Here is a 21,033-nt window from a genome sequence, read left to right on the forward strand (position 1 = left end):
TGTATAAAATGCATATGTATAGGAGAGTAAATTAAATGTAATGATTAAATCATGTGGCGTAGCCTGCAGATAGACGTTAACAGGGAAGCCAATGAGAGTCCGGGGGATTTCCCCACCCTTCCTCTACGCCAGAGCGAGGCTGCCCTCCACCACCGGCATTCCCAGTATGCACCGCGGACAGAGCAGCAAAAAATAGTCCGCTAACGAACGGCTCAGAAAAGGGAACCAGAAAAAGAGGGGTAGCTCAGCAGCTAAATCCACGAATTTAACTGTATTCAGCGCAACCAGAACTGCTACCATGGCTGACAACGAGAAACTGGACAACCAGCGGCTGAAGAATTTCAAGAATAAGGGCCGTGATTTGGAGGTAAAAGTTGTGCGGATCGGTGTCGAGGATCTCCTCTTTTCCTCGCCGCCGCCGCTCTCTTCACGGCCAGCTTCGGCTCTCGGCTTCGCTGTGACGTCGTTTCTAATTTCCACCATCGGGAACTTTGTACCCAGAGCCCCGGCCGGGGCCTGCGCACATCGGCCGTTTTAGGTCGCCGGCCTCGGCAGGGCGATTCCCCGTTTGTTCTGAGCGGTTCGGTTCCACTATGAGACCGCGTTGGTTATAAAACATGTCAGAAAAGCCAGTCAGAGTTGATCGCCTCGGCTGGAGGTGCGCTGCTAGCCCGCTGCTAGCCAGGCCCACGGGGGACATGCTAGCTTAACTGAAGCATATCGCCCCACCGGATCGGTTTAGCTCGGTGTGTTAGCTTATGAAAAGGCCCACAGCCCTTCTAAAAGTACACGCAGTTGATTTTTATGTTGTTTGTGGGAATACTGACTCTGCTGCCAAGCTAACGTGGCGGCAGATTAACGTTATTTTGATGCTGCAGTTAGCGAACCTGCGTGCTAGCCTGTCGCTAGCTAACGGTGGTTGGGGTTGGTGGTGCTGCTGGTGGTGGCTGCAGTTCCACCCATCCCCCGTCTTTATAATCAAAAACAATGGCGGAAACCAGTCAGCCTCTTAGCAGCCCAGTTACCGAGGTCTTAAGTCGAGGCTTGGTGTTACATTTTTGTGTCCTGCTTTAGTAACATTACACACGCTCGGGGAAGTGCGTTAACCCGAGCAGCTAGTTAACGTGATTACATGACTGATAGATCAAAGCTACACGTTAGCTAGCGTCGGCTCCATAAGTTAGCAGGTGATTTACAGTCAGCTCAGCGTGTCACCGTGTCACTAATGTTTGCTGGTGTTCATGTTGTCTTCAGGCGGGCTCGCTTGAGATGTATATAAGCAGGATATACTCATACATCCTGTTTGACGAGTCGTTTCTGGAGCGCGGTAGGCCTCTAGACACGAGTTGTCAAGCCTGGCGACCTGTTTATGACCTGGACTAGTTATAATAAACGTAGTGGCGGTCTATCAATGATTAACACACATTCACTATTTAAATTAAACTATAACTTATATAACACTCTATTATCTATATATATATGCTAATGTGTGCTCACATTAACACTCAACTTCCTTTCCGTTATATACAGCTAGCTTCAACTAATGCTATCTAATACAACAACCCTGTATACAGTTATGTCAACATGAAGGTTATGATATTCAGTTTTTTTTTAAATTTAAATACAGTTACAGAGTTTTTAAAGCTGTCCACCTCATTAAGAATAAAGTACAACTCGTCAAAAAAATATGTCAAAACACACCTATCATTATAATTTAATGCAGCTGAGCAGCATCCATCCTCACAGTCTTCAGGACCCTTTGCAGGACTGCAATCATTTTGGCTTGATGTGACGAACAAAATGGCAGCTGAGCCTGTCTTATCATGATAACTGCTGCTTTTACAAGTGAGAACATGAGTAAAAATAGCGTATATATAAGCATACAGGGGTTGGCTATGCTGTTGAGATACATCAAGTGGTCTTGCAGTAACTTAAGCTGAGTCATATTAGGTCAGCCTTTGCGCCAAGTGTGTTTGGGTGCTGTCATATTCAGTGTGTGGGCTGTTGGCTTCATGCTTCAAGTATGAGGGACTGCTGATCAGCTGCGGTTGCACAAACCGGTCATAAGCAGCGTCCAGTTTTGGCTTAATTGTCCTACATGGTTAGGTGTTACCCTGTTGGGCAGAGGCAAGCTGGGATTAAAGTACCTTGTTGGATAATGTTCATATGTTGTCTTTCCCACAGACTATGAGAAGACAGCGGACTGAGGTAGTGGTGGAACTCAGAAAGGTAATACTTTAAATACATGTCTTTGAGTAACTATGTTTCTTGCAACTACATTATATTTTGGCCTTTTTATGTGCAGATAAACCTTGAAATAATGGACTGAAGTTTTCCAAATGCTAATGGTGACATTCTGCAGGAATATGGAGGAAGTAATGTTTCTGTTTCCTCCACCACAGAACAAAAGAGATGAGCACCTTCTGAAGAGGAGAAATGTGCCCCATGAGGACATCTGTGAGGACTCTGATGTCGACGGAGATTTCAGATCGGTATGGTTGTGTGTCTTCTACTCACAACGAGTCTCCTGCCAGCAGAAAAACAAGTTATCATATGTTTAGTCGTTGGGCTTTAAGGGTAGAGTATTGTATAGCACATGTTAGGCATTGTTGATTCAATGGGAATGACAGCTTGGCAGAAATAGTCTGTCCTGACTGTCCAGTAGTTTTTGCACATCAGATTCATCTCACTGATTAAACACTTCAGAGGTTTAGGACCTGCTGACATTTTGTCCATGTGATGCTGACTGCTTAGCTCTCCTTACTCTGTGACAGTTGGGTGGGGCAGGAGTGTGCACAAACATGCAGGTTGTCTTTCTGTTGTTGGTGTTTTTCTTAAGTAAGAGACCCATTTTTTCCCACTAAATTTAAGACTTGGTAAAATAGGTAAAATGCACCTGGTGAAGCTGTCCCGCCTTCTTTTCACGTGCACTGTTACCATTAATGTTTGAGAGAGATTCAAGGTTGATGCCATACTCGCTTGCCATATCTCCGCAGTAAACAATAGGGGTGCAGCAGTATGTGCATTCCTCTTGAACCTTTCGGTACAGTGTTCAGGCTGAATTTTCTTGGCTGGTACGCTCAGTAGGACAAACGGTTACTGTAAGACGTAGTCTGTTTATCTACGTACTTCGAACAAAAAATTCCAAAAGGCAAGTTCCACCTGCTATGTTTTAGCAGTCCCCCATCGTCACCTACAGCCTGTGTGCTCGTAGGGTTAGCCACAGCGGCTGAGTTCATGTCTAAACTAAAGTGAGAGGCCCGAGCCAGAGGATCCTCCCGTGACATTCAGGTCCATTGTGTGGGAGTGCTACTGTTTCCCGCTTAGGTACAGTGAAAACGGACAAAGAGAAGGGAATTGGACAGAAACTGTGCGCCGATACTGTTCAGCTAAAGTCAGGATGTGGAAACCCTCCAAACATGCTAAGTCATGTACGGTAGCATCACGGACTGGAAAACAAGTGTTCTCCACACAGTGTTCAAACAGCCTCTCCCTGCAGATTCTGAAGCAATAACTGAGAAATAAGCAATAACTTCTAGAAGTTTTTTGCTGCAGATATGAGACCAGTGAAAGAAAATAACCAATGTAGGCATAGGTCAAAGTGCTAGAGGCCTGCTACCACATGCCTTAACGCCTGCATTTTAGGCAGTCTGCTGCGCCTGCCCTGCAAAAATGACTGCAAGCAGCACTTGTGCAGGAATTATCAGCTGCACTGGTGGTTGCGCTCACCATCGATGGATGGATTACCAGGACTACAGAGAGTTACTTAACAGTAATGACCCACTACATACAGGTCAGCGCCGGTGCATTACTGACATTAGTGTTATTTTTCTTGTTGGCTCTTATTGACAGGGTGCCAGCATTTGAGTATCTTAACTGACAGTAAGAATAGTAACCAAGGAGACACTGTTAGGGTTTAGATTTTTCAAAATAATTGAAAAAATGAATATAGTTCAGTGTTTGTTGTTTTTTTTTTTAAACTTGGTCTTCTGTATCAAAAAAATACACTGAACCATGGCTCCAAAACTGAGAAACATAACGAACTATGAATTTTGTGCGCCATTGCACACCGAGTGAACACCGATGTGGATTTTATTTTCCCTTCTTAGAAAAAATACACATGTGTGTAGGGGCTACCAAGAAAGAGAACTACTAATACTTTAATCTCTTTTAGTAGTTGTGTTACTGGTGTGATGGTAGTTGTGATACACACAGTAGATATTTGCATGCCTTATTAATCTTGCCATAGAAAGATGAGCTATTATGGGGATGCCTTATTGTCTAAATACATGCAATATATTGTTCTGATCCTCAGTTTTGAACCTCAAAAGCTTGAGACTCAACTGTAATTCGTCTGTAGTCATTCCTTAATGTATGCAGTGTTGGCACACATCAGGGCTATATGTTTTAGACCAACAACGTCCCAGAAAATAGATCAATCAAGACTCCCACCTTCATTAAAGGTCTCTGGGTTTGGTGGCATTGCTGAGTTAAAATGGCCACTCAGCAGTTCAGAAATTCAATCACTGTAACTACCTCGTGGTGTTGAGAAGGCTGAGTGGAAATGGGCTGCTTAACAATATATCAACAATGACACGCTGCTCTGACTCACTGCAAGACATGAGAGGGGCTTCTGTGGAAACTGTGCCGGCTCGTCTAGTTTAAATACTTAACAAACGAGTGACCGCTGTGTGACTGTTTTCAGTCGTTTTAAAATAACTCATCAATTGAGTTGCCTTGAGGACATTTATTTTTTATTTTTTCGCCCATTTCGTGGTTAGCTCTTTCTTTCAAAAAGAATATTTTAGGCTTCTTGAGCTTGTTAGAATTTCTATGCCTTTTTTTTTTTTAAATCCTCACTTTCCTTTAGCCTTGCTCTTCATTCGTCCTGTCGCCAGTGTTTTTAATTTCCCTAGGTTAGAGTTGTCTCCTTAATCATCCCCCACAGCAGTGGAATGTAAATATATGATTATAAATATGCTTCAAGTACACACATATTTGAATGCAGGAGGGTGTTTGAGTGTTTTTGGGTTGCTTATTTTGTAAGTCTACTACCCTCCCCCGTAACTGTGGGGGTCCAAAGGCAATCAGAGGCAATCACTGGCTTATCAGAGCTGTTGACTAACTTTATGCATTCGGGCCCACAGTCATGATCAGGTCTTGATTGAAATGTAAACTTGGGGACCCTAAAAAGAGGCAGCCTACGCTGGACTCTGACCTCCTTCAGGAGAGGTTTCCAGCTGGCAAATTGTCATGTTGAATGCTGGTGTGCACGTCCTGCTTGCTGACAGGTTGGTTCAACTGTGAATGCAAGTCACTGTTTTGTCCTGATGACATTACTCAATCCCCGGCCTCCCCTCACCATTTTTGTTGGCACTTTAAGAGACTTTCCTTCCTGTTGAGGGGTTTTCAGATACAAAGCCCTCAGTACACTTTGTACAGACTTGTCAGAATACTCTGACAGCTTTTGTTTGGTGGGAATTTCTTTAACAGTTTAACAACTCTTTCTTTTATTATTCATGCTGTAGGTCTTGTCATTAAGATTAACATACTGCGTGTGAAAATGTGTTTTCAGCTTCATGATTTTTTGAAATTTTCTCTTTCAGCAAAACACCTCTCTTGAAGCAATAGTACAAGTAAGTTGAATGTTTGTTTTTTGTTCTATCATGTACCCAGTTTTCTGAGAAGTGGATATTAAGGTTATTATTCATCAGAGTTGACTCTTGTTTGACACCTGTTAAGTTAAATTTGAATATGAATAGGAAATTGGCTCAGCTCTAAGTGATATTCTTTTGGTAAATTAATGTGTACGTGCTTAAAAACATACAACTTCCAGGGACATTGCTAATTATTTTAAGTGCATGACTCATGCATGCTGTTGTGTTGATTTATAGAACGCCACCAGTGATAACCAGGGCGTCCAGCTGAGTGCTGTTCAGGCTGCCAGGTAAGAATGAACACATCCTTCATCTCAGTCTACGCCAGGGCCAACTAATGCTTAAATATCATTATTTATTGTGTTTATTTATTAGTACAGTGACTCTATTAGTCAGTACAGTGACAGAATTATTTATTAATCCCTGATTAAAAGCATTATTGTTTCTGACATGTACAAACGGATAATCTTGTTACACATCGATGTCTAGAAAATGCTGCCCCTTTCATCATGACATCACTTCTGTCTGTGTTATTCGCACTGAATAAACTGCACTGATCCTGTATCATGCAGAAGTTTTGTTTATGTTAATACCATTAGCAGTTTGAATGTAATTATGATTCACATCTGGCTCACAGGTGTATCTCTAAGCCACAGATTCTGCACCAATACGTTTTTCTCAAGAGGCTGTCTGGTTGAAATTGATGACTTCTTGCAAAATACAGTTTCAGTGTTGCAATTTCAGGGCTCGAATGTTTTTCCAGCTTTGTTCGACAGCTGTGATTTAGAGCAAGTCAGCCTTGTCTAATTAATGGACATTGTAAATGGCACTGCAGCTCAGTAGTGCAGCCCTCTGGAGCTTGTGTCAGGTGCAGTAGGAGGTTTGTCGATTTCATGAAACATGATCACGTTACAGGGATTTTCTGTATTTTTATTTGCCTTTTCCTCTGTGATACCTCATGCTGACACTGTACATGATGTTGTGCAATGATGGTGTTTGGTTCTAAGCAGGGGGAAGCCTCTTGTCATTAGAGTCATCGGGACTGTGATCAACTTACATTGTGTAGACGCTTCACATTCTTTAGCTGTTTCTCTGTGTGCACTTGGTTTTGTCAGTAAAGCTACATGAGAGATAGTGTGTGTGATGGTCTATTGTTTCCTCTTTGTTTTTGTAGGAAGTTGTTGTCCAGTGACCGTAATCCTCCCATAGATGACCTGATTAAGTCCGGGATCCTTCCTATACTGGTTCACTGCCTGGACAGAGATGACAAGTAAGCAGCCTGTAACCGTGTTTGTCTGCATGTAGCAGTGAATCATGCTTTTTTAATGTGCGATAATTATAGTACAAGTCAGCCTTATTCCCTGAACATGTTGAGTTTATGTACACTTCAAAGTTATGCTAATGAGCCAGCAGGGTTTAGCCCAGCCTACATCTGAACAGTGTTGAAAGTTATGTAAATGTGCTCCAGTTTTCACCTTCCAGGAATGACAGAACATAAATGACTCATGAGCGTGCTCTTACTGTTTAACACCTCTGCCAAATCACACTGTGTTTTACCGGTGCTTCTGCTGCCCTTACCTTTCTACAGCCCATCTCTCCAGTTTGAGGCAGCCTGGGCTCTAACCAACATTGCGTCGGGTACCTCAGAGCAGACTCAAGCCGTGGTCCAGTCCAGTAAGTGACACTGTGTCACAACACACCACTTGTTTCCCTTCCTCAGTTTTATCCCAATTTCCCATTGCTTTGATGGCTTTTTTTTTTTTTAGTGGAATGCTCTGCACTATAAACAATATATTATTGTATTATTCTGCTGGGTAGGTTGAAATTGAAAAAAACTGCGCTTTTACTGTTGTTGTTATCCTTGTTGTTTTTGTTGTGTTGCACCTTTTGTGTTCACAGCTGTATGGTTGAGTTATTTCATTACATTGTAAACACTATATTCATGTTCACCAGCCTAATAAGTCGATGATATCTTCAGCAAGGTGAAGACTCGTACAAATGTATGCACACAAGAATGATAAATAGAATGAGTCTGTAGCATATACACTATCGATACTGATCTCCATTATTTGGGATTTATGAGTTTTTTCATTCTTTTTTGACTTTCAGTATGGTCTGTAAGATATTTATTTAAAGAACCCATACTATGCTTTGTGCATTTTTTCTTTCTAATGTTATATGACTTTTTTTTTTGCACTATTGAAATGTCTGCAAACTTACAAAGTCCATGCCGAAGGGAGTTATTCTCTCCCACAGAAAACACTGCTGCTGAACGGCCTGAAACACCTCGTTTGAAGTCCAGGCTTTTCTTCTGCTGCTTATCTATGTCACCATGTAACCTATTTGCATAATATCAGCCTAGTGGCTGGTTGAGCACATCCTCAAACTAACAGTGAGCTGCCTTGCAGTCTGCCATGATTTCCTTACTAGAGCTGCTTTTAAAAAAATATCAGCCATGACCAAAGCACTCCACATGTTCTGCTTTGGGTTGCGAGAATGAACGCAAGAGTCTTCATGCATTCCCATCATCTAAGGAAAGTAAGATCCAGGGGGTGACTTTTATTTTTGAGAGGCAATGTTCCCACAGCAATAGCAAAGTCCTTAGTGTTACACATTGCACAGCCAATGTTACCATTCGCTTTGATTGTATGACCAGAGCTATGTTGAAATTTGTATGCAGAGTGATGCCACTGCATGAAAACATTGTGCATTGCGTAACTGCACAAATCTCTCCTTGTTCTGTCTTCCATTCTGGTTCTAACTTGTATGGTTGAACCCTGGGGTTTTATTACTATTGAGAAGCTCTTCGAGAGCTACACCTATACTCATAGAATCTGAGGTTATGGCAGAAAGCAACCCTGCCTTGCTTTTTCTTTTTTGACACACACCAGTTGGAGCAGACCGGACTTTTCGGACAAAGTAGAGAGAGTTTACAGTACATACATGCAGCACATCATAAAGTTTTGTACATTTCTTTGGGCTATTTAGCACAGCTAGCTGCTTCATCTTGATTTTTGTTTGCCACATGAATTTGTGACCCACATTCAGAGTTTGTGATTGATCGCACAAAATAGCAGCACTTAGACCAAACTGAAACACAGGGGAGTTGAAACACTTAGCTGAGCTCGCACTGCAAGATTTTAGGGGTGATTTACCACGTTTGCCCCCTCCTGACAAGAAAAAACATCTGGTCTGGGATCTTGTTCTAAACCGTTGGTCGGCTCAGATTAATTTGGTAATGTAAGGGGTTTACCGACCTGATGTTAAACCTCACAAAGTGCTTGCAGACTCCAAGGGGCCACCCAGATAATAGCAAACTTGTTTTATATATACGCATGAAAATCAGACTAGTTACCATTATCATGCTACGGCCCGGAGCAGCAGCACTAAACATTCTTGTCCTTGATGCTAACGTTAGCTGCAGATATTTAAACTGATAGGTAAAGTCTCACCTCCACTTCTCGGTTAAGAATACGCATTTTGTCTGCGCCTTCCCAAACACTTTTTCCTGCGGACTCGTTCATTCTTCTGTTTTTTTTCTTTCACTGCAAAGCCTTATTAGTGTTGAAGCAAGTTGTTGCACCACAGTCTCTACTTTGCTTACATCTGTTTCCACATGAGATCATGTGAGGTGGCTCACTGCTCCCTGATTGCTCCATCTGGCACTATAATCTAAAAAACATCCCGTTGTGTGTGTGTGTGTGTGATTTTCCATTATTTTCAAAGCTTTTAGTGTGTACACATCTGAGATTAGAGAGAAGAATATCTGTGAAGTTTCTCCCTATGTGCGTGGTGCAACCCAATTTTAAATCTGTTAGAATTTTAAAACTCCAGCAGCGTGAATCTGGCCTTGCATCAGTGAGCTTCAGAATTATTAATCTTGACAATGTGCAATGTCACAATCTATGGTTAATTATGCAGGCTTAAGAGCAGAGTTTATGTATGTCTGCGTTTGAATGCTTGAATGGAGTGTATTTAATCTGTTTTCAAGCAGGGAATTAAATGTTTTCTCATTTTTTAAATGTTTTTTTTTTTTTCAAGAATGTCTGATAATCTTAGTTTGTTTATGCCTGCATTAATCTTTTCCCCTTGTTTAGATGCTGTGCCGCTGTTCTTGAGGCTGCTTCACTCTCCTCACCAGAATGTGTGCGAACAAGCCGTCTGGGCCCTGGGCAACATCATAGGTGAGTCGGTGTGAACGGGAGGGTTAGAAACAAAAACTGTGCGTCCCACGACAGTATGTGCTGAGTGTGTGTTCTCTGCAGGTGATGGCCCTCAGTGCAGAGACTATGTGATCAGCTTGGGTGTGGTGAAGCCCCTGCTCTCTTTCATCAGTCCCTCCATCCCCATCACCTTCCTCCGCAATGTCACCTGGGTCATGGTCAATCTGTGCCGCCACAAGGACCCTCCACCACCCATGGAAACGATCCAAGAGGTGCGTATGCATGTTGAAGAAAACAGTGTGTAGGTGTTATTTGAAAGACACTGCGTTGGTATTTCTGGGTGGAAAGTCAGCGTGGGATCACTTCCTTTTAAATGCACTTGCAACTCCTACAGGTTTTTTAGTTTCCTCTTCTGTTTTTACAGTTTGGAGGTAAGATGTCCTTGAAAGCGAGTTTAAAACACTGAGAATAGCAGATGTAGGAAAAGTCACCCAACAATACAAACAGTAAAAATGGTAGAGGAAGCTGCCAGCTAGAACAACATAGCAACAAACATGACATTTTGAGCAAACAGTTTTCTTTAAAACTGAGAACAGGTCCGATATTAGTAAGATGCTTCACACTTTCTGGAGGATCTTGGATTCTGTTACCTGCCAGTGAATGTAAAGGAAAGGCAATGTTACAAAACTGTAGTCAAACGGTATGTGGCAGAAACTACAAAAGTGAGTCCCGAATAGACATTACTTTAAAAAATGCTTTGTTTTTTTTTGGCAGTGTGTGGCTGTGAATGCAGTCATGCCTCTGCAGAAATAAAGAGGAAGATGTGTGTTTATTGGTTGGTACTTGTGAGCTAGAGAGAATTTGAGCTTCATCAGTGATCGACTTGCGTGGGTAAAATGTGGGCAGATTTAGTGTGTTGCAGTTCTGTGCTGAAATAAATGAAGGGCGATTGTGCAGCCATTTCAGCTGTGATCCTAACGTTTTGAATCGCATAGGAATCTTCCTGGCGCTATTGTCATTTTCTCAGCCTAATGACACTGTATTTTTAATATTTAATTTTTTTTCTCAGATCCTGCCAGCTCTCTGTGTTCTGATCCACCACACTGATGTCAGTGTAAGTATGCAGACTTTAAGGAGGCATTAGTGCCTTGGCCCTACAACACTATACTCCCAGATAAAAGTTAAGGGTAAATCATTACTGTCTAATGATGCTGAACACAAAACAAAATGTATTCACGAGAACCTTTTGGTGTTTTACTACCTCCAGATCTTGGTCGACACAGTTTGGGCTCTGTCCTACCTGACAGACGCCGGGAACGAGCAGATCCAAATGGTCATCGACTCTGGCATTGTCCCACATCTGGTACCTCTGCTCAGTCACCAGGAGGTCAAAGTTCAGGTATGGAGAGGAGATTAGTGCTACCTAGGATTAAATAAATAAATCTGTATTGACCCTTTCACTCGGCCCTCCTCCAGAGCAGCCACTATCCAACCCTGCGTTAGCAACCGTAACTAGGTATGGGATGGAAGTCAAGCTTTCAGAACAACTGAAAAAGCCGAAACATGGGGCATGTGGAACTCACAAGTTTTATTTTCTGATGCTTTCGAGGGTAATGTTGTAAATGTAATAAGAGAAATGTTGGATATAAAGTGTACAAACACCTTACTCACAGCTGTTTCATTATCCCAGCAAAATAAAGCCATAAAGAGCCCATCTGTTATAAAGTTTACTGTGAGTTAATTTAGCCCAGCAGGTCACTAAATCATATAATTGCTTTAAACAAACGTAAAAGCAGGATCATTTAGTTTTGCTAGGAATGGACTAAAACATATATTAGATGATTAAAGCTGCAGGAAATCATAACCAAACATTGGCTGAAATAAAACAGTGTATACTGGTGTTCTTGTATGTGTTTGTCCTGCACATGACTTGTCAAGATGTGAGTTGCTGCTTGTAGTTGGACCAATGAGCGTTTCCTTTGATTTTAGTGTCCCCTGCTTTCACAGTACTGCAAGGACAGGGGCCATAGCTTAAGGCAGGACTTGGTGAAGGGACAGTTGTGACTTGTTTCAAGTTTTACACAGATTGCAGAAGAATCAACCAGCCTAATTCATAAATATGAAACCAGCCATGTTCTGATGATGCTGTAAATTCCATGTTATATCAACACAGGAAACACAGTGTATCAACACTACTAGGGAAGCTTTTAAAATCTGTTTCATGTTTTTATTTCCTCGCTGCAACTAAACTTGTTCTCTTCCACACATCCAGACTGCTGCCCTGAGGGCTGTTGGAAACATTGTGACCGGCACAGATGAACAGACCCAGGTGGTGCTCAACTGTGACGCCCTCAGCCACTTCCCTGCGCTCCTCACCCACCCGAAGGAGAAAATAAACAAGGTAACTTTCACTATCTCGGAGAAATGCAGCCTGACGATCTTAAAACTGCTACAACAGCTGTCTGGAAGTGATGAAATCAGAGATTTGGTGCAGGTGTGACTGCTGTGTGAAAGGCAATAGACTGGGGATGGAAAGCTAGTGGTAGGAATTCACAACATGAAGAACCGTGAGGATGAAGAACACGACGAGGATCGACTGGTTACATGTAGTTAGGGACGTAGGCTGGGGGGAGGAGGAGGGTACTAGTTTGTGTGTGTGTGTGATTGAATGGGTGATTCAAGGGTTTGGTGGAAGAAAAGGGCGCTGAAGACCATGTGTCTCTGCTGATATCGGAGTGCATCTGAGGCCAGTCACTTCAAAAACGAGGCCCCTCTTTGTGACTGGACGATGATTAGAGCCTCAAAGCCGCCCTCTCCCCGCCCACAGCACTCTCTCTACCAGAGGTCCAAGCCCTGAGTGGACCTCTGGATTCTGATCCAGCTCAGACACAAAAACTGCCCTCAGTGTTTTAATCGCCTACCTTCTTTGCTTGGGATGAAATCTGCATGTACCGAGTCTGCATCAACATTCACTCTTGTATTTGTGCTTTTTGTCCTGTAGGAGGCAGTGTGGTTCCTGTCCAACATCACAGCAGGTAACCAGCAGCAGGTGCAGGCCGTCATTGATGCCAAGCTAGTTCCCATGATCATTCACCTGCTCGACAAGGTTTGTATCCATTTCACGTGAATCATGTAGAATAATTTATGGACGACAGGTAAAATATGTATTGCTTACACTGAATGCATATATTTTAGGGTGACTTTGGCACTCAGAAGGAAGCAGCCTGGGCCATCAGTAACCTGACAATAAGTGGAAGGAAAGATCAGGTAAAAATCTTAAGTTTTTTCTTGTAAATACTAACGCACTGTGTTGTTGCAGACTTTTTTTTACCCATCCTGTTCTTCAAATGTATGGAAAAAATGTGAAAAGACATTGGGACATTGCAGTGGTGAAGAATTCTTACTGTTGACCATTTTTGACATTAATCTTATTTACTGGCAACAAAAATACTTGAATGCAACCTCCATTTTTGTTTTTATGTCTCCTTTATTAAACCAAAAAAAAAAAAAGGCTGATTGAGATTCACACAGTATTTTATAAGACCGTCCAGGCCATGACGGGCAGTAGCACAATTTACAGACGTGCACACATTTTTATGAGGTTTACATAAAGATTAAGAGTGCATTACAGTATGTTAACATGGCAAAGGTCACAAGTCATCGTCAGTGATGATACAGTACCAATGAGAGTCAGTCATTACATGTACATTTAAATGCATCTCCAAGGTAACATAAAGTTGATTTAAATTCATTTTTTGAGATTTTCCTTATTCCAAACCAAAGGAGCAGCATACTGGAACACGCTTTTCCCAATTCAGTACGGCTCTGGGACCCGATTGCAGGATTAAGTCTTGGTAGCAAAGACAGTCGCCTCCCGTAATGTTTTGATAGACATAAGTCCATAAATTCACAGGATGCAGACCAGGAATAGCTATATAAGTAAGGACAAGCCAAAGACTCAGTTTATGGGTTGAAAAGGCCCTCGATGAAGTGTTCCTTTCTTTTCTGTCAAATGTACAATAGGGATCAACTGATTATCAGCCTGACCAGAACCAAATAGCCGACTATTTGTTTGCTGTGCTGGAATCGGGATATCAATTTTGACCCAGTCAGTCTGAATACTCAACGCCACACTTAGCCACACTATCTTGAAAAAAAATAATTCTTTGAGATATGGGTCTTAGTGAACAGCAAAAGGTAAAGAACAGGGGAAGATGAACAAAACAGAAGAACTGCAGGAGACAAATGTAATCAATCCTAGCATCAGATGACACTCTGATGCGATCACTTTATATTGTGTATATTCAGTCATAGTAATCCTTACAACTGCCAAAGGGACTACCGATGAAAACTAGCTTAATTTGGCTAACTCGGGCACGTTTACATTGTAAAATGTTGATTAATGTGCATTGTCCTGTGTCAAATAAATAAACGAGTCTGGTTATGAACGATGGGCTATATGCTTAACATTTAATTTCTATTGGTTATCTGTCTTTCTTGATTACCAACAATCGACATCAGTATTGGCCGTAAAAAAAAAAAAACACATCAACCCCTAATATACCGTACGTCATTGTCTTACAGGTGGCACACCTCATTGAGAAGCAGGTGATTCCTCCATTCTGCAACCTGCTGACAGTGAAGGATGCTCAAGTCGTGCAGGTTGTCCTCGACGGCCTGAGCAATATCCTCAAGATGGCCGACGACGAAGCTGAAACTATTGCTAATCTGATTGAAGAATGTGGAGGTAGGCTTGCCGTCAAGATTGTATTGTGTTCTTGTTTTTAGCTCGTTAGCGTCAGGTGTTAACGTGTGATCGAATTTGGTCTTTCTGTCCCGCAGGTTTGGAAAAAGTGGAGCAACTGCAGAATCATGAAAACGAAGATATCTACAAATTGGCATACGAAATTATTGATCAATTCTTCTCATCTGATGATGTAAGTTACACTTGTATGTTGCATGTATTTAGGATTTAGCTATGTTTTATTTCATTTGTTTATTATTTAGGTTTAAAAGCAAAGTAATGGTCAACTAGTGCAATTTGCTAGTTAGAAACTTAGCAGATATCACATTTCACTTTAGTCTTTACATAAAGTATCATCACACTGGACAAATCACAAATATGTGCAGTATAGTAATTATCGAAATACAGTCGTAGTTTGACATCACTTTTGGATGTCTCTGTTGGAGAGGTTTAGTCAGCCGCCCCATACGTTCACCCACTTACTATAAGAAGTCAGTCACTGGGGCTCACATTTTTCTTTACAATGGGTGGCTCATGATGTATTGGACACCGTCAGTGTTTAATCTACTGCCTTGTCTGCTGCACCCCGTTAACGCTCAGCTATGTTGCCTGTCATTCAGATTGATGAAGACACCAGCCTGGTCCCAGAAGCCATCCAGGGTGGAACTTACAGCTTTAACTCAGCCAACGTGCCAGCCGAGGGATTCCAGTTCTAGACGGCATCTGGGGTATTCTGGAGTTTTGTTCACGATGCAGCACTCTGTTCAACATAAAAAAATTAGGAGAGAAAGAGCGAGAGAGAGCGAGTGTGAGAAATTTGATCCATTGTGCTTGGCTCGTGGGATCCATGGCTGCATCTTATCTGAGAGAAAAATATGTGGATTTCATTTGGCATTCCAGGGGAACCAGCCCAAATGAAGTTTGAGATGGCGAGTGGGTGCGAGTGAGAATGAGTGGCTACATGTTGCAAAAAAGCAAAACATCTACATCGAATGCGTTGAGAGACATGCCGACATAACTTCTGTGTTATTGGAGCTGTCGTCTTCGGAAAACTACTTCAAATGACAACAAAAACTCGATGTCTGCCCAGGGAGAACCATGGACATTCAAAAATAAGAAATCAAGAGATCTTGAAATATTACAATACAGCAAAATGCAGAAATGAATATAACTCTGATTCTGAACTGAGATGAACCACGAACCATCACAATTCTGCGGTCCTCCGACTAGAGAGGGCGCCACCCTCAAAGTGCCCCTCCCCCAATCGGCCACGCTATCAGACATGAGTGTGAATGGACCCATTGTGTATGAATGTCTGGACTCAGTGCTGAGGAGCCAGGTTCATCTCCTCCAACGAGACGCCCCGACGTGGGCACCATCCTCTCCCCCTGGTGGGCGGGGCCAGGAGTCCGGCTGCGCGTGTCGCATGTGCGAGAGAATGGACGGATGAGTTGTGTGTGCTTGGCTGCGTGCGTGACTGGGAGTGTGCAAGGCTGGGTGAGAACGCATGCAGAGACGGGAAAAAGATACAAATACAACATCTGAAGAGAAACAAAATTGAGAAACGCAACAATGAGGCTAGCAAAGGTTTCAGGAAAGAAATTCTGCCTTTGAAAGAGGCTGATCCTGAAATCCCTGAAAGGAAGAACTTTGGATATGGGAAAAAAAAAATCATTGTCATCACAAGGATTATTTTTTTTGTTTTGAATTATTTAGTATTAATTGACACTGGACAATGTTAATGGCAGGTGTGGAGCAGCGGTGCATTGTATTATGATGCATTTGGTGGCTTTGGGCTTTTCTTTTTGCCTCCAGTGTGTTCCTTTTTTATAATTTTTTTTCCATTTTTTTTTCTTTCTTTTCTTTTTCTTTTTTTTTTTTTTTAAATTTCAGCTTTTAGTTACATTGCTTCTGTAAAGGTGATTGATGATGAGCGTATTCCATCCTCACACCACAACCCTAACCTACACACCAGACATGGGCTTGATGCTGTGAAATTCTTACACCATCACTATAATCAACCAAATGACCTGTTCCCCTTGTAACTCTTCATTATTTTTTTCTTCAATTTACAGCAAAATCACTGCTTTGCAGTATTGTTGCCATAGCTTTGATTATCACCAGGGGAGATGAGAACGATGGCCATTTCACGTAGGATTGTGAATCATAACCTTTGCATGTACTAAACTATAGCACAGTTATTTTTAGGGTATTTTAGTTTCCTTAGGCTGTGGATACAGTGTAATTTTCATTTTAAGTAAAACTGTGCTTAAATGTTACATGTTCCCCCTTCCCTTACTCCTCACTAGTGTCTGATTTGCTAAATAATCTGTATGGTTTTGCACATGTACTGCAAAGTGAGGCCTGAAGTCTTTTCTGAAGGTGTGTTGGTGGGTTTCATAGGTTTCGACCTGCCAGCAACCTCTACAATATGCATCACTCCACCACAATCTTTGTTGTCTTTCTAGAGTAATCCAATGATGCTTTTTAGTGATACTTGAGAAAATAATGACTTTATTTCAGGAGCAGCAGTAATGAATCTGCTAATGTATCTCAGCTAGACTAAGAGAGGATTTAACCTCCTTTTTCTCAAGGTCAAAGGGTGTCCCACACGTCAGACTGGAGTTGTTCTAAGTGGGTTTTCCTGAATAATAAATAAACCCATGGACAAGTTTGCTGTAATTTTAGTACCTTGCAGAGTCCTCAGCCCTGTACCCCTTTTTCCTCTTCTACCAGCTAGGTGTACAAGCTTACCCTCTTTCATTTTTTGTGTTAACTTCAAACACTGTAGTAATGATTACACATTGTGCTCATAAACCTTCTGTTGACATAGGGGTATTTCTTTTTTTTTTTTTTTTTTTTTTTTTTTGCAGCATTCCTTGTTAGCAAACGTGGTTTCAAATCTAAAATTATGACCTGGAAGGAAATAAAAATAAAAGGTGGTTTTCCCAAAAACCTTTTTTTGGGAGATAGGCTACAGAATAGGTTGTCTTCGAGAAAATAAATAGTGAAACCCAAACCGAGAGACTGTGTGTGTGTGTGTGCTCTGTTGTGAAAAAGTGGTGTGATTAATCCTTTGTGTCTATTTGCTTGATTTTCCTGTTTTTTTTTTCTGTAAAATGGCGAAACGCCTCCGTTTCCGGCAACGGTTGAGCTTGTGTTCAAATCCAGAAAGTGGAACCTGATTGGTCAGGATGACCGTTTGTCCGCATGCGTGGTACGGAAAATGAAAATGGTGCATTTGGATACAGTCGGAAAAATAGCACTTCATGACAGACACGTAAAACAAAAGACGGTATATGAAACTTAAATATGTCGTCAATGCGTAGCACATACAAACGAGTCAAAACCCTCATGTTTTTAAATAATCAAATTCTAGAGCGAAAATATTTCGTAGTTAAACATAAAACGTGCGCACTGACGTTAATTTTCGTACAGAAGTGGTGCTTTACACAATAACGCCTGAAAACACGACATGTCGGTATTTTTAGCGTATTTTCTACACAAGCAAGCACTTTCAAAAGCTACTACGTTCCCGTGTTTCAACCTGCTGCCTCTTTTAGATTCTGTACTTTACTGAGTGCACCTGAAGGCGGCACGACAAGGAACAGGAAATAAAGGCTCTGTTATGGACAGACGCTTTTGCTCCGAGCAGACGGTGAGTGTTTGGCTCAAGATTTATCTCCTGAAACGCATTTTCAAATCGTTTTTCAAGACTGAAACGAATAGATGGTACAATAAATGGTACACAGGTTACGGGAGAACTAGTAGTTTAGCGCTGTTGCGTGGCTAGCGTTGCATTTTTATTTTATTTTAATTTTTTTTTAACGTTTGGGAGTGTCAGCTAAAAGTAGATAAAAAGTTTGTTTCGACATTTTGTAGTTGAAGTGTCGCCGAAATTGCCCTCACTTAACGCACAAAGTTTATTTGCTTATTGGCATGCTACACAAAACTGACGAACTTCTTTGCGTTTTTGTTTTTATTTGGGTTTTTTTTAGGGAGAATATAACTCATGCTTACACACTGTTGACCTCTCCAGCTAACGACGCAACAATAACGCAAGTTAACCGGTCAAGGTTGAAAGAGAAAGGCGTCCCTTTTGAATGTGCCATTGTGTGTGTGTATATATAGATGTGGTTAAATGTAGTCGGGCCGCAGCTGCACACCTGTTACCTGTTTGAATCTGGGCGCCAACGCGGCTGCAGTTTGACTCCACACGTGGATCAGGTTTTTGGGGACGGTTGCGCAGCTGAACAGTCTGTCCCAACAATAAACTGTGTTTGTGTGTGTTGGCATAAGGCCTCCCATTGTCGCTGCCTGTAACTAGAGGAGAGAGCTCACAAATACACACATACACACACAAATACAATACAACACAACTGATCCGGTAATAGGAGCTGAGCCGGGGTTTTGGCTGTTCTCTTGTTTTTCAGTGCTGATCTGCTCTTTCACAGTTAGGCTTGAATGTACTCTTGTTTATTGAGAGATAAGCACTATTTATACAATCAGCTCTCTTAAACAGCTCATCTAATGCAATCCGTGGAGTCTGCTTTTATATATAGTCTGTGTCCAAACTGTCAGAGGTGATAATTCAGTTGTATTTTTAGCATTGAGGTGATAACATGAGGGCACATTACTGTCTTGAAAATGACACAGCTGAAGCTTATTTTTTTATTGATTACACTCATGGTTGCAGCGAGAAAAAAAGCCTTAATTGATAAACCTGTTGAATGTTGGCAGTCTCATATAGTTTAAAGGGTTTGAGGAACTATTTCTGCCAGATATTGCAATTTGTCCTCATTTTCTAAAGTCACCAGTTCAATATTCTCTGTGTAATAGGTTTAAAATATGTGAAGAAACATGAACACAAGATGCCATCATAAGCTGTCACAGGACGGCGTACATTTGTTTAAACCCTGGGTCAGACACCAAATGTTCCACTTGTGGCTATGAAATAAGAGTCTGGCTTGATGTCAGTTGAACCATGAAAAGCAGCATTTACTGTTGTTATTTAAGATCCACACCTTGTATATCCTAAGCTGTCCCTGTTGTGATTCGGTGATTGCATTGTTTGAAATTGCAATTTTTGAGTTTTAAAATGACCTGTTTTCTCTTCTGTTTCTTTAAGTAGTTCCGCTTTACAGTTGTATCAAGTTAATGTGTTTTGCTTAACAGGTGCAACACGTAGCTTTTCATCCATCCTGCTGTCCTGCCAGATCTTGTTTCCCCCCTCAAACCCTCAGTCCTGAGCCTGAGTTTCTAGTCTCCATCATGGACAACCTGGAGGAGGACCTGACGTGCTCTGTGTGCTACTCTCTGTTCTCGGACCCGCGAATCCTGCCGTGTTCACACACCTTCTGCAAGAGCTGCCTGGACAACTTGCTCCAGGTGTCGACCAACTATTCCATCTGGCGTCCGCTTCGCCTGCCGCTAAAATGCCCCAACTGTCGCAGTGTGGTGGAGCTGCCCCCGACGGGCGTGGACGGTCTGCCCTCCAACGTGTCCCTGAGGGCCATCATCGAGAAAGTAGGAGAAAATCTGTTGTATTTCCATGAAACGTTCAGCCTGTGACTGCCTGTGAGTTTAAAGCGCTCTCACTGGGCAGTGCTGTGCTGCTTCGGTTTGTGCTCATGCCTCTTTGTGTGTCTCAGTACCAGAGGGACAGTGAGCCGCGACCCCCGTCCTGCCCGGTGCACCACAAGCAGTCCTTAAACATTTACTGTATCCAGGACCGGCAGCTGATCTGTGGGCTGTGTCTGACTGTTGGGGAGCACCAGGGCCATCCCATAGATGACCTGCAGGCAGCTTTCATCAGAGAAAAACAGACTCCATCGCTGCTGCTGGCCAGACTCTCTGAGCAGAGACAGGCACAGGTAGGGAGTCCTCTCAGCACGGCCGGCATTAGAGTCAAATTCAGCCAGATACATGAAACTAAATGCATCTGCTTCTCTCTCTCTGTGAGGTGTGTGAGGTCGGGGAGCAGCTAGAGCAGGAGAAGGCCCGCTGTGAGGGTCTGGTGAGGCAGGACCGGCAGGAAGTCAATCAGTTTTTTAAGGCGCTGGAGGCGACGCTGGCCAAGAAGAGACAAGCTTACCTGGAGGCTCTCGATAAAGCTGGTGCAGAGGTGTCACAGGCCTACGACCCGCTCATCCACAGAGTGAAGGAGCTACAGGTGTGTAGATACTGAAGCATGACCAGGTAGCCACAGGAGGTTATGCATTTTTTACTTAAGATATTTTAATTAGTTTGGTACATTTAACTGCAGTTGCAATATTTATGTCTTTTACGTTGGGATATTAAAAACTTTATTTATATAGCACCATTAAAAAAAACGAGTTTACGAAGTGCTTTACAGACAAGGCAAAAAAAAAACAACAAAACATTATTGAACAACAGAAAACCAGTCAGTCCAAACACAAAGGAAAAAGTCCACAGAAGCAAAAGTGGAGAAAAGAGTTAAACAGTTAAA

General features: G+C 42.2%; 2 protein-coding genes across 2 annotated transcripts in view; both read left to right on the forward strand.

Annotated features, from left to right (window-relative positions):
• Positions 1-163: 163 nt before the first annotated feature.
• Positions 164-17,587, forward strand: kpna4 (karyopherin alpha 4 (importin alpha 3)). The gene is made up of 17 exons (XM_008298516.1): positions 164-367; positions 2,185-2,229; positions 2,403-2,492; positions 5,607-5,636; positions 5,895-5,947; positions 6,832-6,927; positions 7,246-7,331; positions 9,755-9,841; positions 9,923-10,092; positions 10,890-10,934; positions 11,088-11,219; positions 12,093-12,221; positions 12,822-12,926; positions 13,016-13,087; positions 14,405-14,567; positions 14,663-14,757; positions 15,185-17,587. Exons 1-17 carry the CDS (start codon positions 299-301, stop codon positions 15,278-15,280), a joined length of 1,563 nt encoding a protein of 520 aa, XP_008296738.1. The 5' UTR covers positions 164-298; the 3' UTR covers positions 15,281-17,587.
• Positions 17,588-17,693: 106 nt separating this feature from the next.
• trim59 (tripartite motif containing 59) overlaps positions 17,694-21,033 on the forward strand; it is a 6,301-nt gene continuing 2,961 nt past the window's right edge. The window contains exons 1-4 of the mRNA XM_008298515.1: positions 17,694-18,222; positions 19,740-20,090; positions 20,216-20,437; positions 20,527-20,736. Of these exons, the coding sequence (XP_008296737.1) occupies positions 18,193-18,222; positions 19,740-20,090; positions 20,216-20,437; positions 20,527-20,736 (813 nt within the window). The 5' untranslated portion in view covers positions 17,694-18,192. The remainder of the gene's footprint in view (positions 18,223-19,739; positions 20,091-20,215; positions 20,438-20,526; positions 20,737-21,033) is intronic.

This window comes from Stegastes partitus, unplaced genomic scaffold (assembly GCF_000690725.1).
Source record: "Stegastes partitus isolate 25-593 unplaced genomic scaffold, Stegastes_partitus-1.0.2 Scaffold1323, whole genome shotgun sequence".
In the NCBI taxonomy this organism is placed as follows: Eukaryota; Metazoa; Chordata; class Actinopteri; family Pomacentridae; genus Stegastes; species Stegastes partitus.